General features: G+C 42.9%; 1 protein-coding gene across 1 annotated transcript in view; it reads right to left on the bottom strand.

Annotated features, from left to right (window-relative positions):
* Window positions 1-8,714: 8,714 nt before the first annotated feature.
* Window positions 8,715-20,041, bottom strand: part of Fam151b (family with sequence similarity 151 member B) — a 34,985-nt gene continuing 23,658 nt past the window's right edge. Inside the window, exon 6 of the mRNA XM_036206801.1 lies at window positions 8,715-9,126. Within this exon, the coding sequence (XP_036062694.1) occupies window positions 8,967-9,126 (160 nt within the window). The 3' untranslated portion in view covers window positions 8,715-8,966. The remainder of the gene's footprint in view (window positions 9,127-20,041) is intronic.

Genomic DNA, 20,041 nt, shown 5'->3' on the forward strand with positions numbered 1-20,041 from the left:
CTAGGGAAGTAGTCATTTAGAGGGGACAAGGCATTGCCCATCCAAAGAAGACAGTGACACCTGCATCATGTGTCCTTAGTGGACAGGCATGGGCCAGGCATGTAGTAACAGAACCCTTTACAAATCTTATTCTGTTCCCTAATAATTCGATTCCTGTATTTGCTTAAAAGAGAGACTGCATTTTTGAGGGTGATTTAAACGTTTCTAGGAATGCCAGAGATAGCAAATAAGTCGGCTGCAGCAGACTTGCCCACCAGCCTTGCCAGGTACAGGTGAATCAGTCAGTCATGAGGAACAAGATAACATCACCTTCAAGAAAACAAATAGAAGCAGATATCACCATGTTAAGCAAAACATGCCAGATTTAGGTTAACATACCTGTTTTGTCATATGGAATCTAGATTTAAATATATACATTTAAATATGGCTATGATATGGAAACATAAGTGGGACTCTTCGGGGGAGGAACAGGAGGAGGTGCTGGGGGGGCTAGATATGAATAGAATATGATATTATCTGCATGAATATATTAATGATATATTAAAATGGAGCTAGCAAGATGGTTCAGTGGGTAAAGTACTTGCTGTGTAGGCATGGAGACGACACATTCAGGACTCACATAAAAGCTAAGCATGGTTATGAGCATGTGTAACCCCCGGAGGCAGAGGCCAGAGGCTGGGGTGTTGTGACCAGCCAAGTAAACAAGTTCCAGGTGTAGTGAGAGGCCTTGTCTCAAAAAATAAAACAGAGAACAATAAAGGAAGGCAGTCAAGGTTGACCTCTAGCACACACACACACACACACACACACACACACACACACACCCCTGTGCAGACATCACATAGATGTTACAATTGTGAAGTAATTCCACCAAGGAACACACCAGCACTTGTAAAGCCAAGCAGAAAGTCTGTGTTGCCAGCTGGTGGCAGCATGGGGAAAATACCCAAATCATGAAGCCCCAAGCCTTACCATTCTTGGCCTTTTATGCACAAACCACCCCCTGGTTGACACACTTTGGTTAGCAAGAACAGTTAGTGAGAAGTGAGACTAGAGGAGTCAAAAAGGTTAGTTAGGAATTTAGGGACTTTGCCGGACCCTGAAACTCTGGACTAGGCCTTTGATGGATGAGGCCTTTGCTCCCGTTTTGACAGCCGTAGGGGCTTGTGTGCTGGGCTGGAAGGTCAGAATAGCGCCGCTAACATGGTGTCAGTTGTGCTAAGGTCTCAGGGCCTGTTACATAATGGCACTGATTTTGCATGATGAATATGTGCTAATTGATTGTTTAAAATAAAGGCAAATTTTAAGAGCATTTCTTACCATCTTTCCCTCTTGCTCTTTCTGCCTCCCAGGTGACCTGATGCCACCCTGGGTGGTGATGGTGGTGTGGGCTACATCACCTTTTAGGAAATGGCAGTTTTGGTTTTTGGTTTTGGTTTTTTTCTTTGTCTTTTGTTTTGTTTTAGGCACAGTTTCTCTTGATACCCCAGGCTGTCCTGGAACTAGCTCTGTAGATCAGGTTGGTCCTTGAACTCAGAGATCTGTCTGCCTCTGTTTTCTGAGTGTTGGGATTAAAGGGGTGCACCACCACCGTGACCCAGCAGTGGTTTTCAAAATCAACTCTCCATTCCTTACCCCCACCTATCTTCCCCTTTTTTCTCCCTTTCTCCATCTCTCTTTCTTTTCCCCCACACTCTCTATGAGTCTCCCTACATTTTCCAGGCTGATCTAGAACTTCTGGGCTCAAGTGATCTATGTACTTCAGCCTACCAAGGTGCTGGGATTACAGGCAATACTTGGTTGCCTGAGAACTATTTTAATTTACAAGGCTTAATCCATTTGGAAGCCATAATTCTTAGTAGACTAATAATTGCTTTTATATAGCCTTTTTAGTTCCAGTGTTCTTTAGATCATATTTACTTTGTTTTTATTGAGAGTCTCACTATATAGCTCAGGCAGGCCTTCAACTGAAAACACTCTTGCTTCATCCTTTGGAATGTTGGAATTATAGGCATGTACCACCATTCTTGGTTATTATTTATTCTTTGATGATTTTGTGCATATATACAATATATTTTATCCACCCACAGCCGGCTCTTGGATCACACGTCCATGAGGAGGGGCCAGAGCATAACAAATCTGTCAGATATGGTAGTTTCACTTGCCCACCTCCCAAGTTGACACCTTGTCTCTGCAAACCTTCTCTTAAAGTCTACAATTAAAGGGCAGGAAAAGAAAAGGAAAGCCAGGAAGGATGCACTGTAGATATCAGAAACCACAGAAGGACTCCAGTCTGCTGGGATGCAGGATCAAATCTGCAAAGAGAAACTTAGCAGTCACGGATGCAGTGGGTTCCACTGTGGCATGGAGTTAAGCCGATCAATGGCTGATGAGGGAAATGGACCAGTTCGTTAATCACTGGCTTAGGACAGTCTGTGTGTTCTGGAACTGCCCACCGGGCTAGATCACGTTGCTGGAAGATTAATCTGTGTGCACTACTGATCCAGCACTCCTTAATCAACTGTGAAAGATCAACTCTGGGGGTGGCATTTAAACCAGAATGTACGGGGGTGGGGTGGGAGAGGAGGATTGTGGTTTGAATTGAAAATGTCCCCCACAGGCTCCCGTTCTGAACGCTTGTTCCCTAGGCTGGTGGCACTAGTTTGTGAGACCGGAACCTTTCGGAGGTGGGGGCTGGCTGGCAGAGAAGCCAATGGGGTGTGTTTTTTACAGGGTACAGTATGACCCCTGGTTCTGAGCCACTTTTGGCGCCCTGTCTGCGGTACAGTGAGCAGCCGCTGTTGCATGTCTCCACAGCCGGGCATCCCACCATGACGGGCTGGAGTCGGTGCCCCCGAAACCAGGACCCAAGTGAAGCTTTCACTTCCTCAGCGACTCTGAGGGTGTTTTTGTCACACTGACTCAAAATTAATCAGTGCAAGAAGATGGAAAAGGTGACAGAGTCTGGAAAATATTTAAAAGTAGTGTTTAGCTCAGAAAGACTCAACTGAGATTAGATGGCTGGCCTTCATTACCAAAATTAACGATGAAATGACTGAGCCCCGAGTCTTTCAAATGAAGTCAAACATGACCAGAAAATGAAGCTACTGGAATATTCCCACCAGGGCTGTCAATCGATGGAGAACCTTGTGTGAGGGAGACATAGGGTCTCCATTCCTGGAAATACACAGGAGACAGCTGCTGATCAGACATTCAACAAGAGTGCCTCTCACTTAATGATCTTTGAAATTGTTTCAGCCAGAAGGTTCTTTGAAATGTCTTCACTCGTTAAGTGTTCCAGATTAAGTAGGAAAAGTTGAAAGATTTGGAATCGCAGTCTCTGCACACAGCATTTTGCTTTGTTTTCATGTTCACCCAGTGTTGGTTAAGACGGCACAGATTTTGATTGCTGAGCAAAACATTCCAATTCAAATCAATTTTCTCAAATTGAAAAATACCTTCTAGCTGACTCCTTACTGGTGCTAGGAACTTGGAATAAAGGGGAAAAAATATCACTTCCCCCAAGAGACACATGGAAGCTTCCCTAAGGTGGAAGTTGAGGTCAACACTCTGACCAGAGCAGATGTGCATGTTTCCTACAGCAAGCAGCCATGATGGAACAGTTCTCAGAAATTCAAAATCAGCTGGAAGGAGGGTGGAGGAACACGAGAACATCACTGGGTAAAGCTCCGAAATGACCATGGCCAGTAATAAAGTAAGTTACTACAGTCCTCTACAGGTGGGACCACCAAGGCCTCCAAACCCTTAAGAGCGCAATGTTAGGGGTACAACAGGAACTGTGTGTGTGTGTGTGTGTGTGTGTGTGTGTGTGTGTGTGTGTGTGCGCGCGCTCACTCGTGATGCCAGGCATTGAACCCAGGGTCTTTTACATACTATGGCCGTTTGAATGAGAAATAGCCCATTGGCACAGCATCTGAGCATTTTCTTCCTGGTTGGGGGTGCTGTTTGAGGAATGGTTAGATGACGTAGCCTTGCTGGTGGAAGTCTGTCACTGCCGGGAGTTTCGAGACAATGTAGCCTGGCCCCACTTCGCGTTCAGTTCACTGTGTCTGCTTCACGTTTGCAGTTGAAGACGTGAGCTCCTGGCTGCCTGCTCTGGCTGCCTGCTACCATGCCTGAGCACCGCCATGAGAGACTCATCCCTCCCGAACTGTAAGCCAAAATAAACTCCTCCTTACAAGACCTGTGTTCATGGCACTTTATCACAGCAGCAGACTCGTAACCAGCACACATTAGATAAGTACTCTGGGGTTGGGGATTTAGCTCAGTGGTAGAGCACTTGCCTAGCAAGCACAAGGCCCTGGGTTCGATCCTCAGCTCAAAAAAAAAAAAAAAAGATAAGTACTCTGCCCTGAGCCCTAAAGTTTCTGTTCTTCATAATTAGCCCCTGAGCTAACAAAGAAGCAAGACTTTCACAGCCAGATATCTTAATTAAAAATTTGGACTTTTGCTATGTTCCTTCGCTCCAAGAAAAGAGTCAAATCAAAGAGAGCGAATACCAGCCTTAATCTACAGCGGCAATGAAACCCAGATGGCTCAGGCACCAGAGATCATGGGACTGTTGCTCCAGGGAGCCTAGGCACAGGAACAAAAGCAACGGGGATCCAGGAGACTGGTCAGCCACCCGCGTCCCGGGCTCTCTCTCTACTGTAGCTGTGGGCTGTGTGGGAAGTTTTATTGTCTGAGTTATGAAATAATTTAAATATGTAGTAAAGTCAGCATCACTGTGGGGGTGGCATGAGGTGGAGTCCTTAGGATTACTTAGAAAAAAGAATGTCTTTCTTGGAGTAGAAACTAGGTCCAGAATTAGGTGGGTGAAGCTTTTCTCTTTCTTTTCCAAATCATGTGAAGGAGCATCAGTGACCCTCTGAGAAATAAAGCCCCAGCTGGCTTGTTTCCTGTCCCGCCCCCATCAGCCAGGTTTGCTGTCAGTCATCCAAACTTCTCTCTGCTCAATGGGCTAGTCGCAGAACTGCAGCCCAGGAACATGTCTTCTGTTTCTTGAATCCCTTTTCCCATCAACTACTTTGGGTCTTCATCTTTCTTCTCTTTGAGAATCCCCAGTGTGGTTGGCCCTCCCCTGCATTCCTAAAACTCCAAACTGACCACAACCATCTGCTGCTTACAGTGGTGATATGGTCCCCGGATTCCCACAATTCCTCCCTGCTTACAGTAGGAATATGGATATGGTCCCTGGATTCCCACAATCCTTTCCTGCTTACAGCGGGTTATGGTCCCTGGAGAAGCCAAGCACCCCAGCCACGTCTGGAGGCTTCTTCTCTGCGGTCTGGGACTCTCACCTCAACCTGGATGGAGTCCCAGCTTAGGGTCACAGAGAAACATCTGCAGAGTCTCAACACATGGAGTCTGTTCCATTTCTTCCCCCTGCCCCTCTGGGCCCTAGAAAACTTAATAGGCTTCTTTACAAAACCATGTGACAGGTCAAATTGTGGTCCCAGGCACAAGGCTGATGGGTATAAAGAAGGAAACGAGTTAATGACACACAAAGTACAAGAGTAATGTGGATGTGGCCGCTAGAACAGTAGCTAGCTGCCTGTTCCTGCGCAGGTCGCTCTGCTTCCAAGCCCTGACTAGATCTTCTTGGGCTGGGGGACTTGGTTGATCTCATTTTTACAGAAAGAGCGTCTGCACTTCTGTATCTCTTTTTTTAGCACTCAATTCTTGTCTTTGTCCATGAACCTGTGACTATCAGTATTCCTCACAGGCAGGCTCAAATCTAAAATAATAGGGAGGAGAGACAGTACCTTTCTATGAATTCACTAGATGCTAACTGATTTTAGGGGGTTAAAAGCCCAGAGAACTAAGATCCAAGCAAATCGACAAACTGTTCCAAATTACTTTTAATAATTTCCCACTAGAGAAATCAACACCTAATGGCTAAAGTGCAGTTACACCAACTCTCTCACAGGGCCAAAAGTAACTGTACATTTGGAAGGCTCTGAATTTCTGACCAATCAAATCAATCTCTCTCTCTCTCTCTCTCTCTCTCTCTCTCTCTCTCTCTCTCTCTCTCTCTCTTTTTAAAGGTTTATTTATTTATTATGTATACAGTGTTCTGCCTGCATGTGTCCCTGCAGGCCAGAAGAGGGCGCCAGATCTCATTACAAATGGTTGTGAGCCACCATGTGGTTGCTGGGAATCGGACTCAGGACCTCTGGAAGAACAGTCGGTGCTCTTAACCACTGAGCCATCTCTCCAGCCCCCAAATCAAATCTCTTAACAATGACTCTTCTAAGGTGGGATGGTCTTGGGAGTCATGGGGAGCAGAATTCAAATGCTATGGGACAACAACAATGCGTTAGGCTTGGAAATGTGGAAGAGGCAGGTATTTTGTGTTTGAACTTCTTTCCAAAATCTGTCTGTGCATGTGAATACATCAGCTTCACATATAATACCATCCCACAATGCTGCTTTGCAACCCACAACCTCTTTCCACATTAACCAAGGTTGCAGAGACTGGCTTTTCGGTGTTTGTTAGCATCCTATGAATTTCGGTATATCATGGTCTGTAAAAATACTATCAAGGATTGATATGTATAACTCACAACACAGTAAAATGTGTAAGTTATTCCTTGCCACATATGCCTTCCAAATAATCATGTTGGCACAACTATAGACATTTTCATCACTTCTCCAAATCATCCCACTGCCCATCCAGTATTCTACCTAATCCCATGAGTAACCTGCCATTCTGACCTCTGTTGCCATGTATTAGTTCTGGGTGCTTGTGGTGGTTTGAAAGAAAATGGCCCTCATAGGGAGTAGCACTATTAGGAGGTGAGGCTTTGTTGGAGTAGGTGTGGCCTTGTTGGTGGAAGTGTGTCATTGTGGGAGGCAGGCTTTGAGGTTTCTTATGCTCAAGCTATGCTCAGTGTGGCATACAGCTCATTTCCTGTTGCCTGCGGATGACCATGTCTGCCTGCATGCTACCATGCTTCCCTCCCTGATGATAATGGACTGAACCTCAGAAGCTGTAAGTGTTCCTTTTTAAGAGTTGCCATGGTCATGGTGTCTCTTCACAGCAACAGAACACTAAGACAGTATCCTTGGACTTGGTACAAAGAGATCCATAGAGTATGTGCTCAGCTGTCCTCATTCCTCTGCACTGTTTACTCTTATCCTTACAACACGAATCAAGTAGTTAAAACTTTTAGTGCTGTGTAGTAACCTCATTATATTTAGCAGTTCTCTTGCTGGTGGAAATGTGTTGTTTTTAATTAGGGGCTCAGAATATAACTACTACCAAAAAACAAAAACAAAAAACCATTTTATCACAAGTCTTTTCTGTGAACATGGGAACTCCCCTGAGTTCATGTTTAAGGACACAATGGCTGGATCCTGGGGAGAGATAGTGTCTTTATTGGAAACTGTGGGAATGTCCCCTCCCCCACATACATACAAGTTGTCCGTTCTACTGGGAGCTGTTCTGGGACGTATGCACTTATCTCACTGTGGCTTGAATCGCCTTTCCTGGATGAGTGGTAATACTGTCCAGAACCTTTTCTGGAAAACTTGCTTTGGGTGTATGGATATTTTATTTTGTGGTGCATCTGTTGATGTTTTTTTTTCTCATTTTTAATTCAAGCTTTTGGCTTTTTACCAGTTTATAGGCGTACTTCACATATAATAGTAGCCCTTTCTCAGCCATGATCCAGTGGTGCCTTTTTTTTTTTTAAGGATTTATTTTTATTTTATGAGGGGGTGCTTCACCTGCATGTGTCTATGCACTGCACGTGTCCATTAGTCAAGGAGACCAGAAGAGGGCGTTGCAACCTGTAGATCTGGAGTTTCAGATGGTTGGGAGCCACCATGTGGGTACCCACAGTTGAACTTGAGTCCTGTAGAAAAGCAGCCAGTGCTCTTAACTACTGAGCCATCTCAATGGCATCTTTGGATGAGAAGCTTGTTCAAGTCCATTTATCTGTATTTGCTTTTAGAGTTAGTACTTCCTGCCCACCCAGAAGCATGAGATCTTTACACTCACTGCCAAATGCCTTCCGAATTCAGCTTTTATGTTTAGGCCAGAGGTGCCCTTCAGTCATGTGTGTGGTGTGCAGAAGTGAGCACAGTTATTTGCCCACACGAGCAACCATTCAGAGTACACTCCGCAGTAGGAGAAATCCCACAATATCTGGATGTAGCTTCATTTCTCAGAACAGCTTCATTCCTTCATGTCTCGACCTAAGTGGCAGCTTTTAGAATGCCACTCAGTCATCACATACTATTGTTTTAAGACTGTCAGGCCGGCAAGAGGGCTCAGCAGCAAGGTGCTTGCCACCAGGCCTAATGACCGGAGTTAGATGTCCAGAACACACGGTGGAAGAAGTGAACCTAGTCCTTCAGGTTTTCCTCTGGCCTCTGCACATGCACCATGGCACACTCACATACATATCAGACAAAACATATATGAATAAACATAGTGAAACTTTCTAAGAAAATTGTTAAGGGTTAGGTAGGAAGTACTTCATTTGGGACAAATATATCATGCTTCTAATTTCATCAAAAAGTAGTTAATTTATTAATTCAATATTTTTACAAAATTAATGTCTGATGATTATAGAGAAGTTACAAAATGTTGTTTTAGAGATAGGGTATCACAATATAGTCCAAGCTGGCTTTGAACTCTTGATCTTCCTGCCTCAGGATCCCAAGTCTAGGGTTATAAGCATGTGCTACCACACCTGGCTTGAACATTTTTACTATAATTTGAAAACAATTTTATTGCAGCTGGTAAAATCTTTCAGCCATGTACAGCCATGAAGACATTATAAGAATCAAATAAATATACAATAAGCATTTTTGATTGAATAAATTTAGCATAAACCAATAATCACAATTAATACAGCAATTAATTCAGACCAAAGCAGAGAAAGATCATGAAACCAAAAGAGAAAATGATTTAGAAGAAGTGTATTCTTATATTCTTAAAAAGTGACTTGGATTCCAATGGCTTGTTTAAATTCATGGTTTTGTGGTTCCAGAATATCATAGAAAACTTGGGTTTTATTAAAGTAGTCTCGAATATAAAGTAAATCTTCAGTGGAATAACTGTCATCCTTTCCGGTCCAAATAGTCAGGCTGTACCTGTATTAAAACAGAAGTGTATAAGTAAAAGCAAAAGATAGGAAATGGATAAAAGAATTCCCCAAAGCCCACAGCAGTCTAACCACCCTGCTCAGCTCCATTCCTTCATCAACGTCAAAGTGACCAGAGACAAAACAGACCCCCACTGCAGCCACATACATTATGTAACTTCTATGTTTCAACTACAGAACCGTTGAGTGGCTTAGAAACCCATACCGTAGCACTGGAAATGAGTCACATTTTGTAAAAGGAGCTGATGGAAGATTTTGCTGCTGATCAAAGGCTCTGTCCCTCTAATAAACTTATAGCTGTAGACCTGGGTGTGCTCAGGAGTCAGCGTGAAATAAGGAGCATGACAAGGAGAGTGTGAAGAGATCAAGTGTCACCATCATCCCCAACATTCAGTCACTAATGATGTACCTTGGAGGTTTTCTTTTGACATGACAGGATGCCAAGAGAAACAAGAGCAAACAGGGTGTTGGCAAGAGGGTTCATAGGGAAAAAATGCCTATTTCAGAGCCGGATGCGCTCAATTCTGGAGACCCACCTGGTGGAAGGAGAGAACCACCTCCTGCAAATTGTCCTCTGCCCTCTGCATGCACACTGTGAGACACGTGTTTCCCCCACCATGCATAAAATACATAAATAAAATGAAAAAGAGGAATAACAATACATTTTAAGATAAGAGAATATGCAAATGCATGAGCATGCTAGAGTCTGAGTATATTTTCTCTAATTTGCTTTTTACTGATCTGGCTGCTGCATGCCTGGGGACACCATACTCTTTAGTAGTCACATTCCCTTTGCCCCATAACCCTGTTGGATCCAGGAGAGACCTGGAAAGCATCTCTGCTGCTAACAAAGACACAGGTTAGCAAGGAGCATGGTTTTGTTAAGCTGCTGTCCTGATGAGAAACGAGAGTCAAGAAACATGACAGAGGGAAATACTTCAGACTTAGTTCCCAGAAGTGTCATGTGACACACCAAAAAGAATAAACCACAGCACAGGTCACAAAAAGGAAAAAGTGAATCAGATGGAATCTATTAATTTAGCTGGATACTGTGGTAACGAACCTTATAACAAGACACAGATACGATTATTTAGGTTAAGAAAAGAACTTTTGAGGTCATTCCCCCCCCCCTCCCATTAAACAGCTCTCCATTTTATCAAAACCGAAATGGGATAAATAAGATTGTGAAAGGGCATCTTAAATTCGATTCATTGAAGTCGATTCTCAGGATACACTTTTAAAAACATTCTTACTGTGAGAAATCACATGACGGTATATAAGCCACAAATGTAGTTTTTAACCAATTATTGTAAGGCGAATGCCAGTGTAACCAAAACACAAAGCAAGAGACTGGGTGGGCAGCACTCAGGGGCATCTGCTTGCCACTGCTCGGACCCCTCCTCTCCTATGTTCTTCTCGTCCATCTTCAGGAAGCAAGGTATGTGAGGAGGATGCTTTCATTAAGAGGAGGGAGAGGAGGAATACATATTTATCTTTACTCATATTTCCACAAAGAAGCCAATATCTCATTAATGAGACATCAGGTCCTGTTGTGAGGGGGACCGCAGAGACACAGAGACTCTTCACAGCAACCCTTTGGTCCTGTTTGGTTTTTGAACTTATGCATTAACGATTGAGAAATTAAAGTCACCCAGGGGAAAATGAGAAGGCTGGAGGTAAAGGCTATGTGACAGATGCTGGTGGCTTTAATTCCCCATGTCTTTATGTCACAAATCTCTTCATTCTGTGTACATAGTCACAAACAAGAGCCACATTTCCTGGACTTACCTGCTGCTGGGAGTAGTCACAGACTGTGACAGTAGATGAACATGAGGAACACACGTGACTGCACACTACAGAGCAGAAGGGTCCCCGGCTTTATCTACCCATGGAAACCAAGCCTCATCAGAGGAGATGGAGACACCTTCCACATGTTCCCCAAGGAAGAACTCATCGAGAAGGAAGAAGACAAGTGGAAGGATCTGGGCACTGGATTTTAGGACTCTCAGTTCTTTACAACACACTAAAGGACATGCAAGGTCAGATACATCCTGACCATAACAGTGGGGGACTTCAGTACCCCACTCTCATCCTTAGGTGGGTCCTCCAGACCCCACCAAATCAGCCAAGAAATGTCAGCGCTAAATTATGCCACAGCTCAGGTGATAGCTGCAGGACATCTCAGCCAAGTGACCGGGAACAAGTACTTCTCAGTGGCAGAGAAAATCTCTAAAATCAAATTATCGGCCACAAAGCAAGCCTTAATAAAATTGAGAAACTTCCTAATAAAGTATCACACTGTACTGAACAGCAAGAGAAACACAAAAACTAAACCAACACTCAGAGACAGAATGATGTGCTGTCCTTATTTAATCGATTTATTTAATTCTGAGGGTGTGTGTAATGGGCAAGCACTCTACCAACATCCACAGTCCCTGAAAAACACACTTGTGCATGAACGGTGAGCCGCTGAATAAAGCAGAGAGGGAATTCTAAAATCCCTAGAATCAAATGAAGATGGTGGCACAGCTCGCTGGAGCCCTGGGCTACAGCTAAGGCAACAGGAAAGCTGCCAGAGACAAACAGGGCATGTAGACGCCGGCCAGGACCTTCTCAAAGAGCTGGAATAGCATAGGAAATAACTCCAGGAACTGACAATGGAGTTACATGAAATTAGCAAGTTCCTGCACAGCAAAAGAAACCACTAACAGTGTGAGCCCACAACCACAGGATGGAGGAAGTCTGGGCCAGTTGTACTTCAGAGCTAACATTTAGAATTCAGAAAGAACTGCAAAAATTAAACACCCAAGCCTGAAACCTTCCAATCAATAAATGGGCTAATAAACTGAATAGAGATTTCTGAAAAGACCATAAACAGCTAATAACATTTTTAAAGCTTTTCAACATTTTTAGCCACCAAAGAAATGCAAACAGTAAATTCTGGAGAGGATGCCAGAAAAGACCAACCACTGGTAGGAATGTAAAACTGCACAGCCACCAAAGAAACTGGAGTAAAGGTTGTTCAAAAGACTAAAAATAAAATTACCATAAGACCTAGCTGTGATACTCCTGGGCATACACCCAAAGGATTCCACATCCTATCAGACAGATATCTCTGCACACATGTTTACTGCCATAATATTCACAATTGTGAGGGATGGGACCATCTTAAATATCCATTAACTAAATCAGGCTAAAGAAAATCAGGTACATATACATAATAGGATTTTATTCAGCCATAAACAAAAATGAAATCACAAGGAAAATGGAGCTGAAATTATTATAATAAAGTATGTCAAGCTCAAAAATATAATTTTCTCTGAATTGAAGCATTCTATCTCCCAGGACAGCTTTTTAAGTCTTAGGAAGTGCTAAAGGGTGACACCTTAACATCCAGGAAGTAAACAACTTACAAGTCCCAGGAAGTTCCTGAAACTTACCAGATTCAGAAGTCCCCCATCTTCCTTATTTAAGTGGTAAGGACTGCTGATGAGTGGGGACTCTGATATGAAGAGTTGTCTGCAGGTTAAGTAGACAGGTTTGGGACTCGAACTTTTACGAGTCATCTCGGTGTTGGGGTAAACTTTTTGTGAGGCAGATGCCTTTGAGTCATTCATGCTACTGTTAAGTAAACTCTCACCCAAATTCTTGCAAATAACCCAAATAAACTCAGTGGTTCACCAATTTGGACTTTGGTGATATCTATACTTTGGTCTGTCATCAATTCCCTATCTGGTGTGAGCCAATATTTGTTCATTTCTCCCAGGAATAATGCTTCACAATAGAAAAAAAAAAACCCAAAAACATATTTTCTCCTGTATGAGGACCCTAGATTGTACTTACTATATTTGGAGGGAGCATAGGCAACAAAAGTAAAAAGGTGACCTTCAGAGGAAGGTTTGGAGAGGAAAGAGAAAGGAGGTAATTGAATAAATGTGATATAAAAGCAGCAGGGGTCACTTGGGACACAAAAGGACAGGAGGCAGCTAATGATAGGTGGAGAGCAGGAGAAGAAGGGACCAATAAAAGAATGCATAAAATATTATAATGAAATCACCTATAACAATAAGTGCTAATTTAAACAAGTAAGACTGTCAAAGTAATAAGGTTAGTAAATGTGGTTTAAATGAGAACAGACCCCCAGAGACTCATATTTGAATGTTTGGTTTCTAGTTGGTGGAACTGTTTAGGAAAGATTAGGTACGGCCTTATTGAAGGAGGTATGTCATGGGGGTGAGGGTGGGGGTGGGGAGGGTAGGTGGGCTTTGAGGTTTCAAAACCCTATGCCAGGTTCAGTTCCTTTTTCTCTGCTTCCTGCTTGTGGATCAGATGTAAGATCTCAATTACTGCTCCTCCATGTCTGCCTGCCTGCCTGCTCCCTGCCATGATGGTCATGGACTCACCCTCTGAAACTGTAAGCCAGCCCCCAATTAAATGCTTTCTTTTATAAACTGCCTTGGTCATGGCGTCTCTTCAAGAAATAATAAAGTAATTAAGGTAGCAAATTTACATAATAAAACCTAACATAAATACCAGCACATTTCTATATACACTAACAACAAATGAGGAAGAAAAAAGAAATATGAGGAAGTGGAAGGCTGAGGCAGAGAGACACTGACAGCCACCACCATGAAAAGCGAGATGTAAGATTAAGACACACCAGCTTTGACCAGCCAAGACCCCCTGAAAGGTCTCCAATGATATTGCGGCCCAGATGATCCAACATCCAGAATGGTTTCAAGGCAACTGGCTCAGACAATACACCCTCACGGACTACTCCATAATCCTAAAACTTTCTTTGTGTCCCCATAAGATACAGTGCCCCCTCCAGCAGGAAGTAGTATGAGAAACTACACCCAAATTCCCAAATATACCAAGCTGGCTTTGGAGATGGAATTGGCTCACTCCTTCTCTAAACCCAAACATATTACTAAAAGAAAAGGTTAAGAGATTCTTGTGCCCCATATCAGAAGAGCCCTCTGGTGTAGGACAGAGAAAAACCAATATTTTTATTTATTTAAAACAGGTTGATTTCTAAATAATAAAAGGGGACAGTATAGATCATAAGATAAAGGGGTAGATTATTGAACCTACTTTTAAAGAGCAACTTGTTTAAAATGTTTTACGTGGCTATGGATTTTAGTTTATTTATACAAGTTTAAACTTCAATTTGTTATACTGTATATATATTTCTATTCTCATTTGAGGTATTATGTTTATGTAATTCATTTAGATTGTAATGAATAATTAAGAAATACAGATTAATAATTAGTCTTCTATGATAGTCAAACTTATAGTCATGTTGTTTTCTAGGTATACATAGATATAATTCAATTAGGTAGGTAATCTTTAAACACTTCAAAGACCTACAGAATATGGCATTTAAAATGTTTTTAAAAATTTAGACTTTCTGGACAGTGAGACATGTCTGCTCCTGGCAGCACCAATTTACTTCAGAGAGGAAAATGGGCATCAAAGACACTCCATTGGAATTTATCTTCTTCTTGGCAAAAATAGCAATTTTGGCAAGAAACTGTTCTTGCCTGGCCTGCTTGATCAACTGGACATGCAGGACCCATAGCAAGGTGACCACTGAACTTTGCTTGGCAAAACAGTTCTTCAGGTTCCTGCTTTGCAGAGGAAACTGCCAGACATTCTACAGGACACAGAGAGAAGTGACTGAAAGTTTCTAGGCCTGTGGGCTGAAGACAGGTGCCCAAACTTTACAGAAAAACATTAGGTGACTGTCCAGGCTGCCAGCTGTCTCTGTCTACTGTCGTAAGACTCCCAAAGTTGCTTGTGTCCTTCTTCTGTTTCTCAGGTATTAATATTATATCATTCTGGGGACTTTGATATAGCTGAAGACTGGATAGTTACAATTTTCCTTAGTTATGATAAAAGATAAGTTAGATATAAAACCTCAGACTCACAAATATAGTATAGATAGAATATTTTCTTTAATTTTGCCAAAACAAATAGACTAGATATTGTAACTGTAATTCTTGCTTGATAATTGTTTTGTTATATGTAATTTTACTATGTGAAAGTTAAATCCTTCCTTTTTGGAAAAAAAAAGGGGAAGTGCTGTGGATATTGCTCTGTATAAATAAAACACTGATTGGCCAGTAGCCAGGCAGGAAGTATAGGCGGGACAAAAGAGAAGAAAATTCGGGCAAGTGGAAGGGTGAGGCAGAGAGATACCGCCAGCCGCTGCCATGAGAAGTAAGATGTAAGGTACCAGTAAGCCACGAGCTACATGGCAAAGTATAGACTAATAGTAATGGGTTAATTTAAGATAGAAGAACTAGATAGCAAGAAGCTTGCTGTGGCCATACAGTTTATAAGTAAAAAAAAAAAAAGAAAGAAAAAGAAAAAGAAAAAGAAAAAAAGAAATATGAAAAGAATTCCAATTCTTTTTTAAAGATGATGTGTGTAAACCCATGTTTAGGGTTGGAAGAACTAGCACTATTAAGCCATCCATCTTATCAAGCAACCAATGAAATCCCGTAAAAGTATCTGTACTAGTTACTGCTCTGTTGCTGGGACAAAACACGGTGACCAGAAGTGACTTGGGCATATTTGGGCTTATGGTTCCTGAGGGACAAGAGTCCATCACAGCGGGGAGGCGCGGCAGCAAGTGGTAGGCATGGTAACAGGAGCAGGAAGCTACGGGCTGCATTTCAACAACAAGCATAGAGAGAATGAATTGAAAGTAGGGTGGGGCTATATAATCTCGACGCCCACCCCAAGTCATGTGCTTCCTCCAGCAACTCTGGACCACTTAACCTCCCTGGACAGAACCCCTGACTGGGAACCAAGTGTTCAAATACCTGAGCTTATGAGGAACATTCCTCATTCAAACCACCACATTCAACTCCCTGGCCTCCATAGGCTCATGGGCACATCATACCGCAAAATGCACTCGGTCCAATTTCAAAAGTCCCCATAATCTTTAACATTTTTAAAACTATTTAAAAGTCCAAAGTATCTTCTGAGACTCAAGGCAATCTGTTAGGAATCAAAAAGAAGATCACATATTCCCAAAACAGTGGAACGGAACATGGATTACAGTTGTAAAAGGGAAGAACGGGGTCATTGCAAGGAAACACCCGGCCTAAGAATGGTCAAAGCCCAGCAGGCTCAACACCAAGTCCTGTAGCTCTATGTCTGACCCTGGACTTCAGGGGCTTAGATGGCTCTGTCCCTGCTACACACATGTATCCTCAGGGGCTTAGATGGCTCTGTCCCTGCTACACACATCTATCCTCAGGGGCTTAGATGGCTCTGTCCCTGCTACACACATCTATCCTGAGCAGTTCCACTCCTGGTGCATAGCTCTTCTTGGTAGATGTTGCACGGTCTAGCATTTCCAACATCTTGTGGTTTCTCACTACAAATCAGGCCTCATTTTCCCATCTCACAGTGTCCTCTCACTGTCTCTTGCTCTCTCTGGGCCTCCATGCATGGACCCCAATGCCACATGCTGCCTGACCTTAGCAGCTCTCTGGAACCTCAGCAGAAGAATCCATGACCCCTTCATTCTCATGCCTCTAAAGCCAGCACTATGTGGGTGATACTGCCAATTTCGGCTGTTAGTTTGAGAAGGACATGTGAGAGCCAAAGTTATGTTTTAAGTTTTAATTGCTGTGCCTAAGAGAGCCAAATAACAAAACTGTCTCTAGCCTGTAAGTCCCTTGCCCAAAAACAGATAGTTCCTGGAATGCTGGAGGCTGTTGTTGGTAGGAGATGACTAGCCATGTGTTCACTCCCTCAACAGTTTGTTTGACCCAACTGCACAGGATGTGCTTGATCACCTGAAGGCAGGAGGTACACAGGCAGGAAATAGGTCAGGATGTATGCTTGACCCTGATTGCACCTGGTTGGAAATAAGATGGCCTTATGGGTTTGCCTTCACCAGCCTCAGCAAAATGTGACTCATTGTCATTTTCTGGCAACCCCAGAATTGTCCTGGCCAAAGTCCATCATCCTGACCAGTATTTAATTAAAACTTGCTTCAAATATGGCTCAAAAATCGTGGTAGTGGTCTTATTCTCACCTGGCGGGATGAACGTTTTCTGGAGGCCCCAGTGAGATTCAGTGAGATTCAGACTACACACCCATGTTCTGAAGCCAGACTTTCTATCCGGAACTCCAGGGCTGAGGGGCCACTTCAGCAGGCGTGTGCCTTGAGAATTCCAAAGCTTAGAGGTTGCCTTCGGTGTACTGGACTGCCATGGTGAGAAAAGCACCCAGCATCTCCAGAGGCCTCCTGAGGAGTCACAGACTGGTTCTGTTCTCTGGGATCCCAATCTGGGACATGGAGGAGCTTCAATGGGACCCCAATATTCTCCCATCCAGGGCAATAGCAAGATATCACTCACCCACCTGGTTCTGGTTGGTTGAAAAGTTTTGTCTTGTCTGTTTCAATCGTCTGTTTTGTTGTTGGGGCATTTTGTCTGTTTTCTGTGTGTTGATGGATCTGTGTTTTCTGTGTTTTCTGGTGTGTTTGTTAAGTTTTGTTGCAAATATGGAGCAGAGACAGACAACTGGTTAGATGACTGCCCTCGTGCACCCGTGGCATGGGGACATCAAACAATGACCTCTAGCAGACTTCCTAGGATTGGCTACAGGCTCACAGGGAACCAGGATGCAGTATGGGGTGATCCATTTCCTTCCTGTTGGACACTGAGCCACTTACTCAGTCCCGAGGGAGTGTTGAGATCCCACCTCTCCTTCTCAGTTCCCTATTGTTGGGGTAGGGGGACAGTCTTACTCACCTCACCAGACCCCACCACTTAATTGTACTTTCAGGAGTACATAATGGGAAGAGAGTTTCCAGCTAAGGCAGGAGCTTTCATTTCATTGCTCCCTCCCTGTGCCTCATTCCAGACCGGTCAGCAGTGCTCTTCCTCCTCATGGACAGTGACACAGACAAGGCCCTGCTCTCTGTTCGAGAGGACACCGGGATCCAATGCCTTGTCCCCAATTCCAGAAGAATGAGGTCTCACCCCACAAAGCTTTTCTCCTCCTGGATCCCTCTTCTAATTAACTCAGCTAGTTGTTACAGGATCACCATAGAGCTGGAGTCCAAGGATCATCAGATATATCAAGGTGGTAAGGAACACCCCCAGACCCCAAAGTGTCTGGTATCTGCAAAAACAGACTTTAATATAACAATCTATTACTGTTAAATGCTCTCAGCAATTGATCACCTGTCTCCTGGATACTAAACTAATAAAGGAAACAGGTGCCTTAAAATAATCTGTCTCATCGGGCGGTGGTGGCGCACGCCTTTAATCCCAGCACTCGGGAGGCAGAGCCAGGTGGATCTCTGTGAGTTCGAGGCCAGCCTGGGCTACCAAGTGAGTTCCAGGAAAGGTGTAAAGCTACCCAGAGAAACCCTGTCTCAAACCCCACCCCCCAAAAAAAATCTGTCTCTCAAGGGTGTCTGCTCTCCCCATACTTATTCAATATAATACTTGAAGTTCTAGCCAGAGCAATAAGATAACATAAGGAGATTAAGGGGATACAAATTGGAAAGGAAGAAGTCAAACTTTCGCTATTTGCAGATGACATGACAGTATATATAAGTGACCCCAAAAATTTGACCAAGGAACTGATATAGCTTATAAACACCTACAGCAATGCAGCAGAATACAAGATTAATAACAACAACAACAACAAAAATCAGTAGCCCTCCTATATACAAATGACAAATGGGCTGAGAAAGAAATCAGAGATACATCACCCTTTACAATAGCCACAAATAATATAAAATACCTTGGGGGTAACTCTAACTAAACAAGCAAAGGACCTGTATGACAAGAACTTTAAGTCCCTGAAGAAAGAAACTGAAGAAGATGTCAGAAAATGGAAAGATCTCCCATGCTCATGGATAGGCAGGATTAACATAGTAAAAATGGCGATCTTACCAAAAGCAATCTACAGATTCAATGCAATCCCCATCAAAATCCCAACACAATTCTTCACAGACCTGGAAAGAATAATACTCAACTTCATATGGAAAAACAAAAAACCAGGATAGCCAAAAGAATTCTGTACAATAAAACAACTTCTGGAGGCATCACAATCCCTGATTTCAAGCTCTACTATAGAGCTACAGGAATAAAAACAGCTTGGTAATGGCATAAAAACCGACATGTGAATTGAACTGAAAACCCTGACATTAATCCACACACCTATGAACATACGATTTTTCACAAAGAAGCTAAAACTATACAATGGAAAAAAGAAAGCATCTTCAACAAATGGTGCTGGCATAACTGGATGTCAACATGTAGAAGATTGCAAATAGATCCCTATCTGTCACCGTGCACAAAACTTAAGTCCAAGTGGATCAAAGACCTCAACATAAATCCTGTTACTTTGAACCTGATAGAAGAGAAAGTAGGAAGTAGTCTTGAAGGCATTGGCATTGGAGATCACTTCCTAAATATAACACCAGTAGCACAGACACTGAGAGAAACAATTAATAAATGAGACTTCTTGAAACTGAGAAGCTTTTGAAGGGCAAAAGACATGATCAATAAGATAAAGCGACAGCCTACGGAATGGGAAAAGATCTTCACCAACCCCACATCTGACAGAGGGCTGATATCCAGAACATATAAAGAACTCAAGAAATTAGACATCAAAATACCCAACAGTCCAATTTAAAAAATGGGCTATAGAGCTAAACAGAGAATTCTCAAGAGAAGAAGCTCAAATGGCTGAAAGACATTTAAGGAATTGTTCAACATCCTTAGTCATCAGGAAAATGCAAATCAAAATTACTCTGAGATACCATCTTACACCTGTCAGAATGGCTAAGATCAAAAACACTAAAGATAGCTTATGCTGGAGAGGATGTGGAGCCAGGGGAACTCTCCTCCACTGCTGGTGGG

Source organism: Onychomys torridus, chromosome 15 (genome assembly GCF_903995425.1).
Source record: "Onychomys torridus chromosome 15, mOncTor1.1, whole genome shotgun sequence".
Classification (NCBI taxonomy): Eukaryota; Metazoa; Chordata; class Mammalia; order Rodentia; family Cricetidae; genus Onychomys; species Onychomys torridus.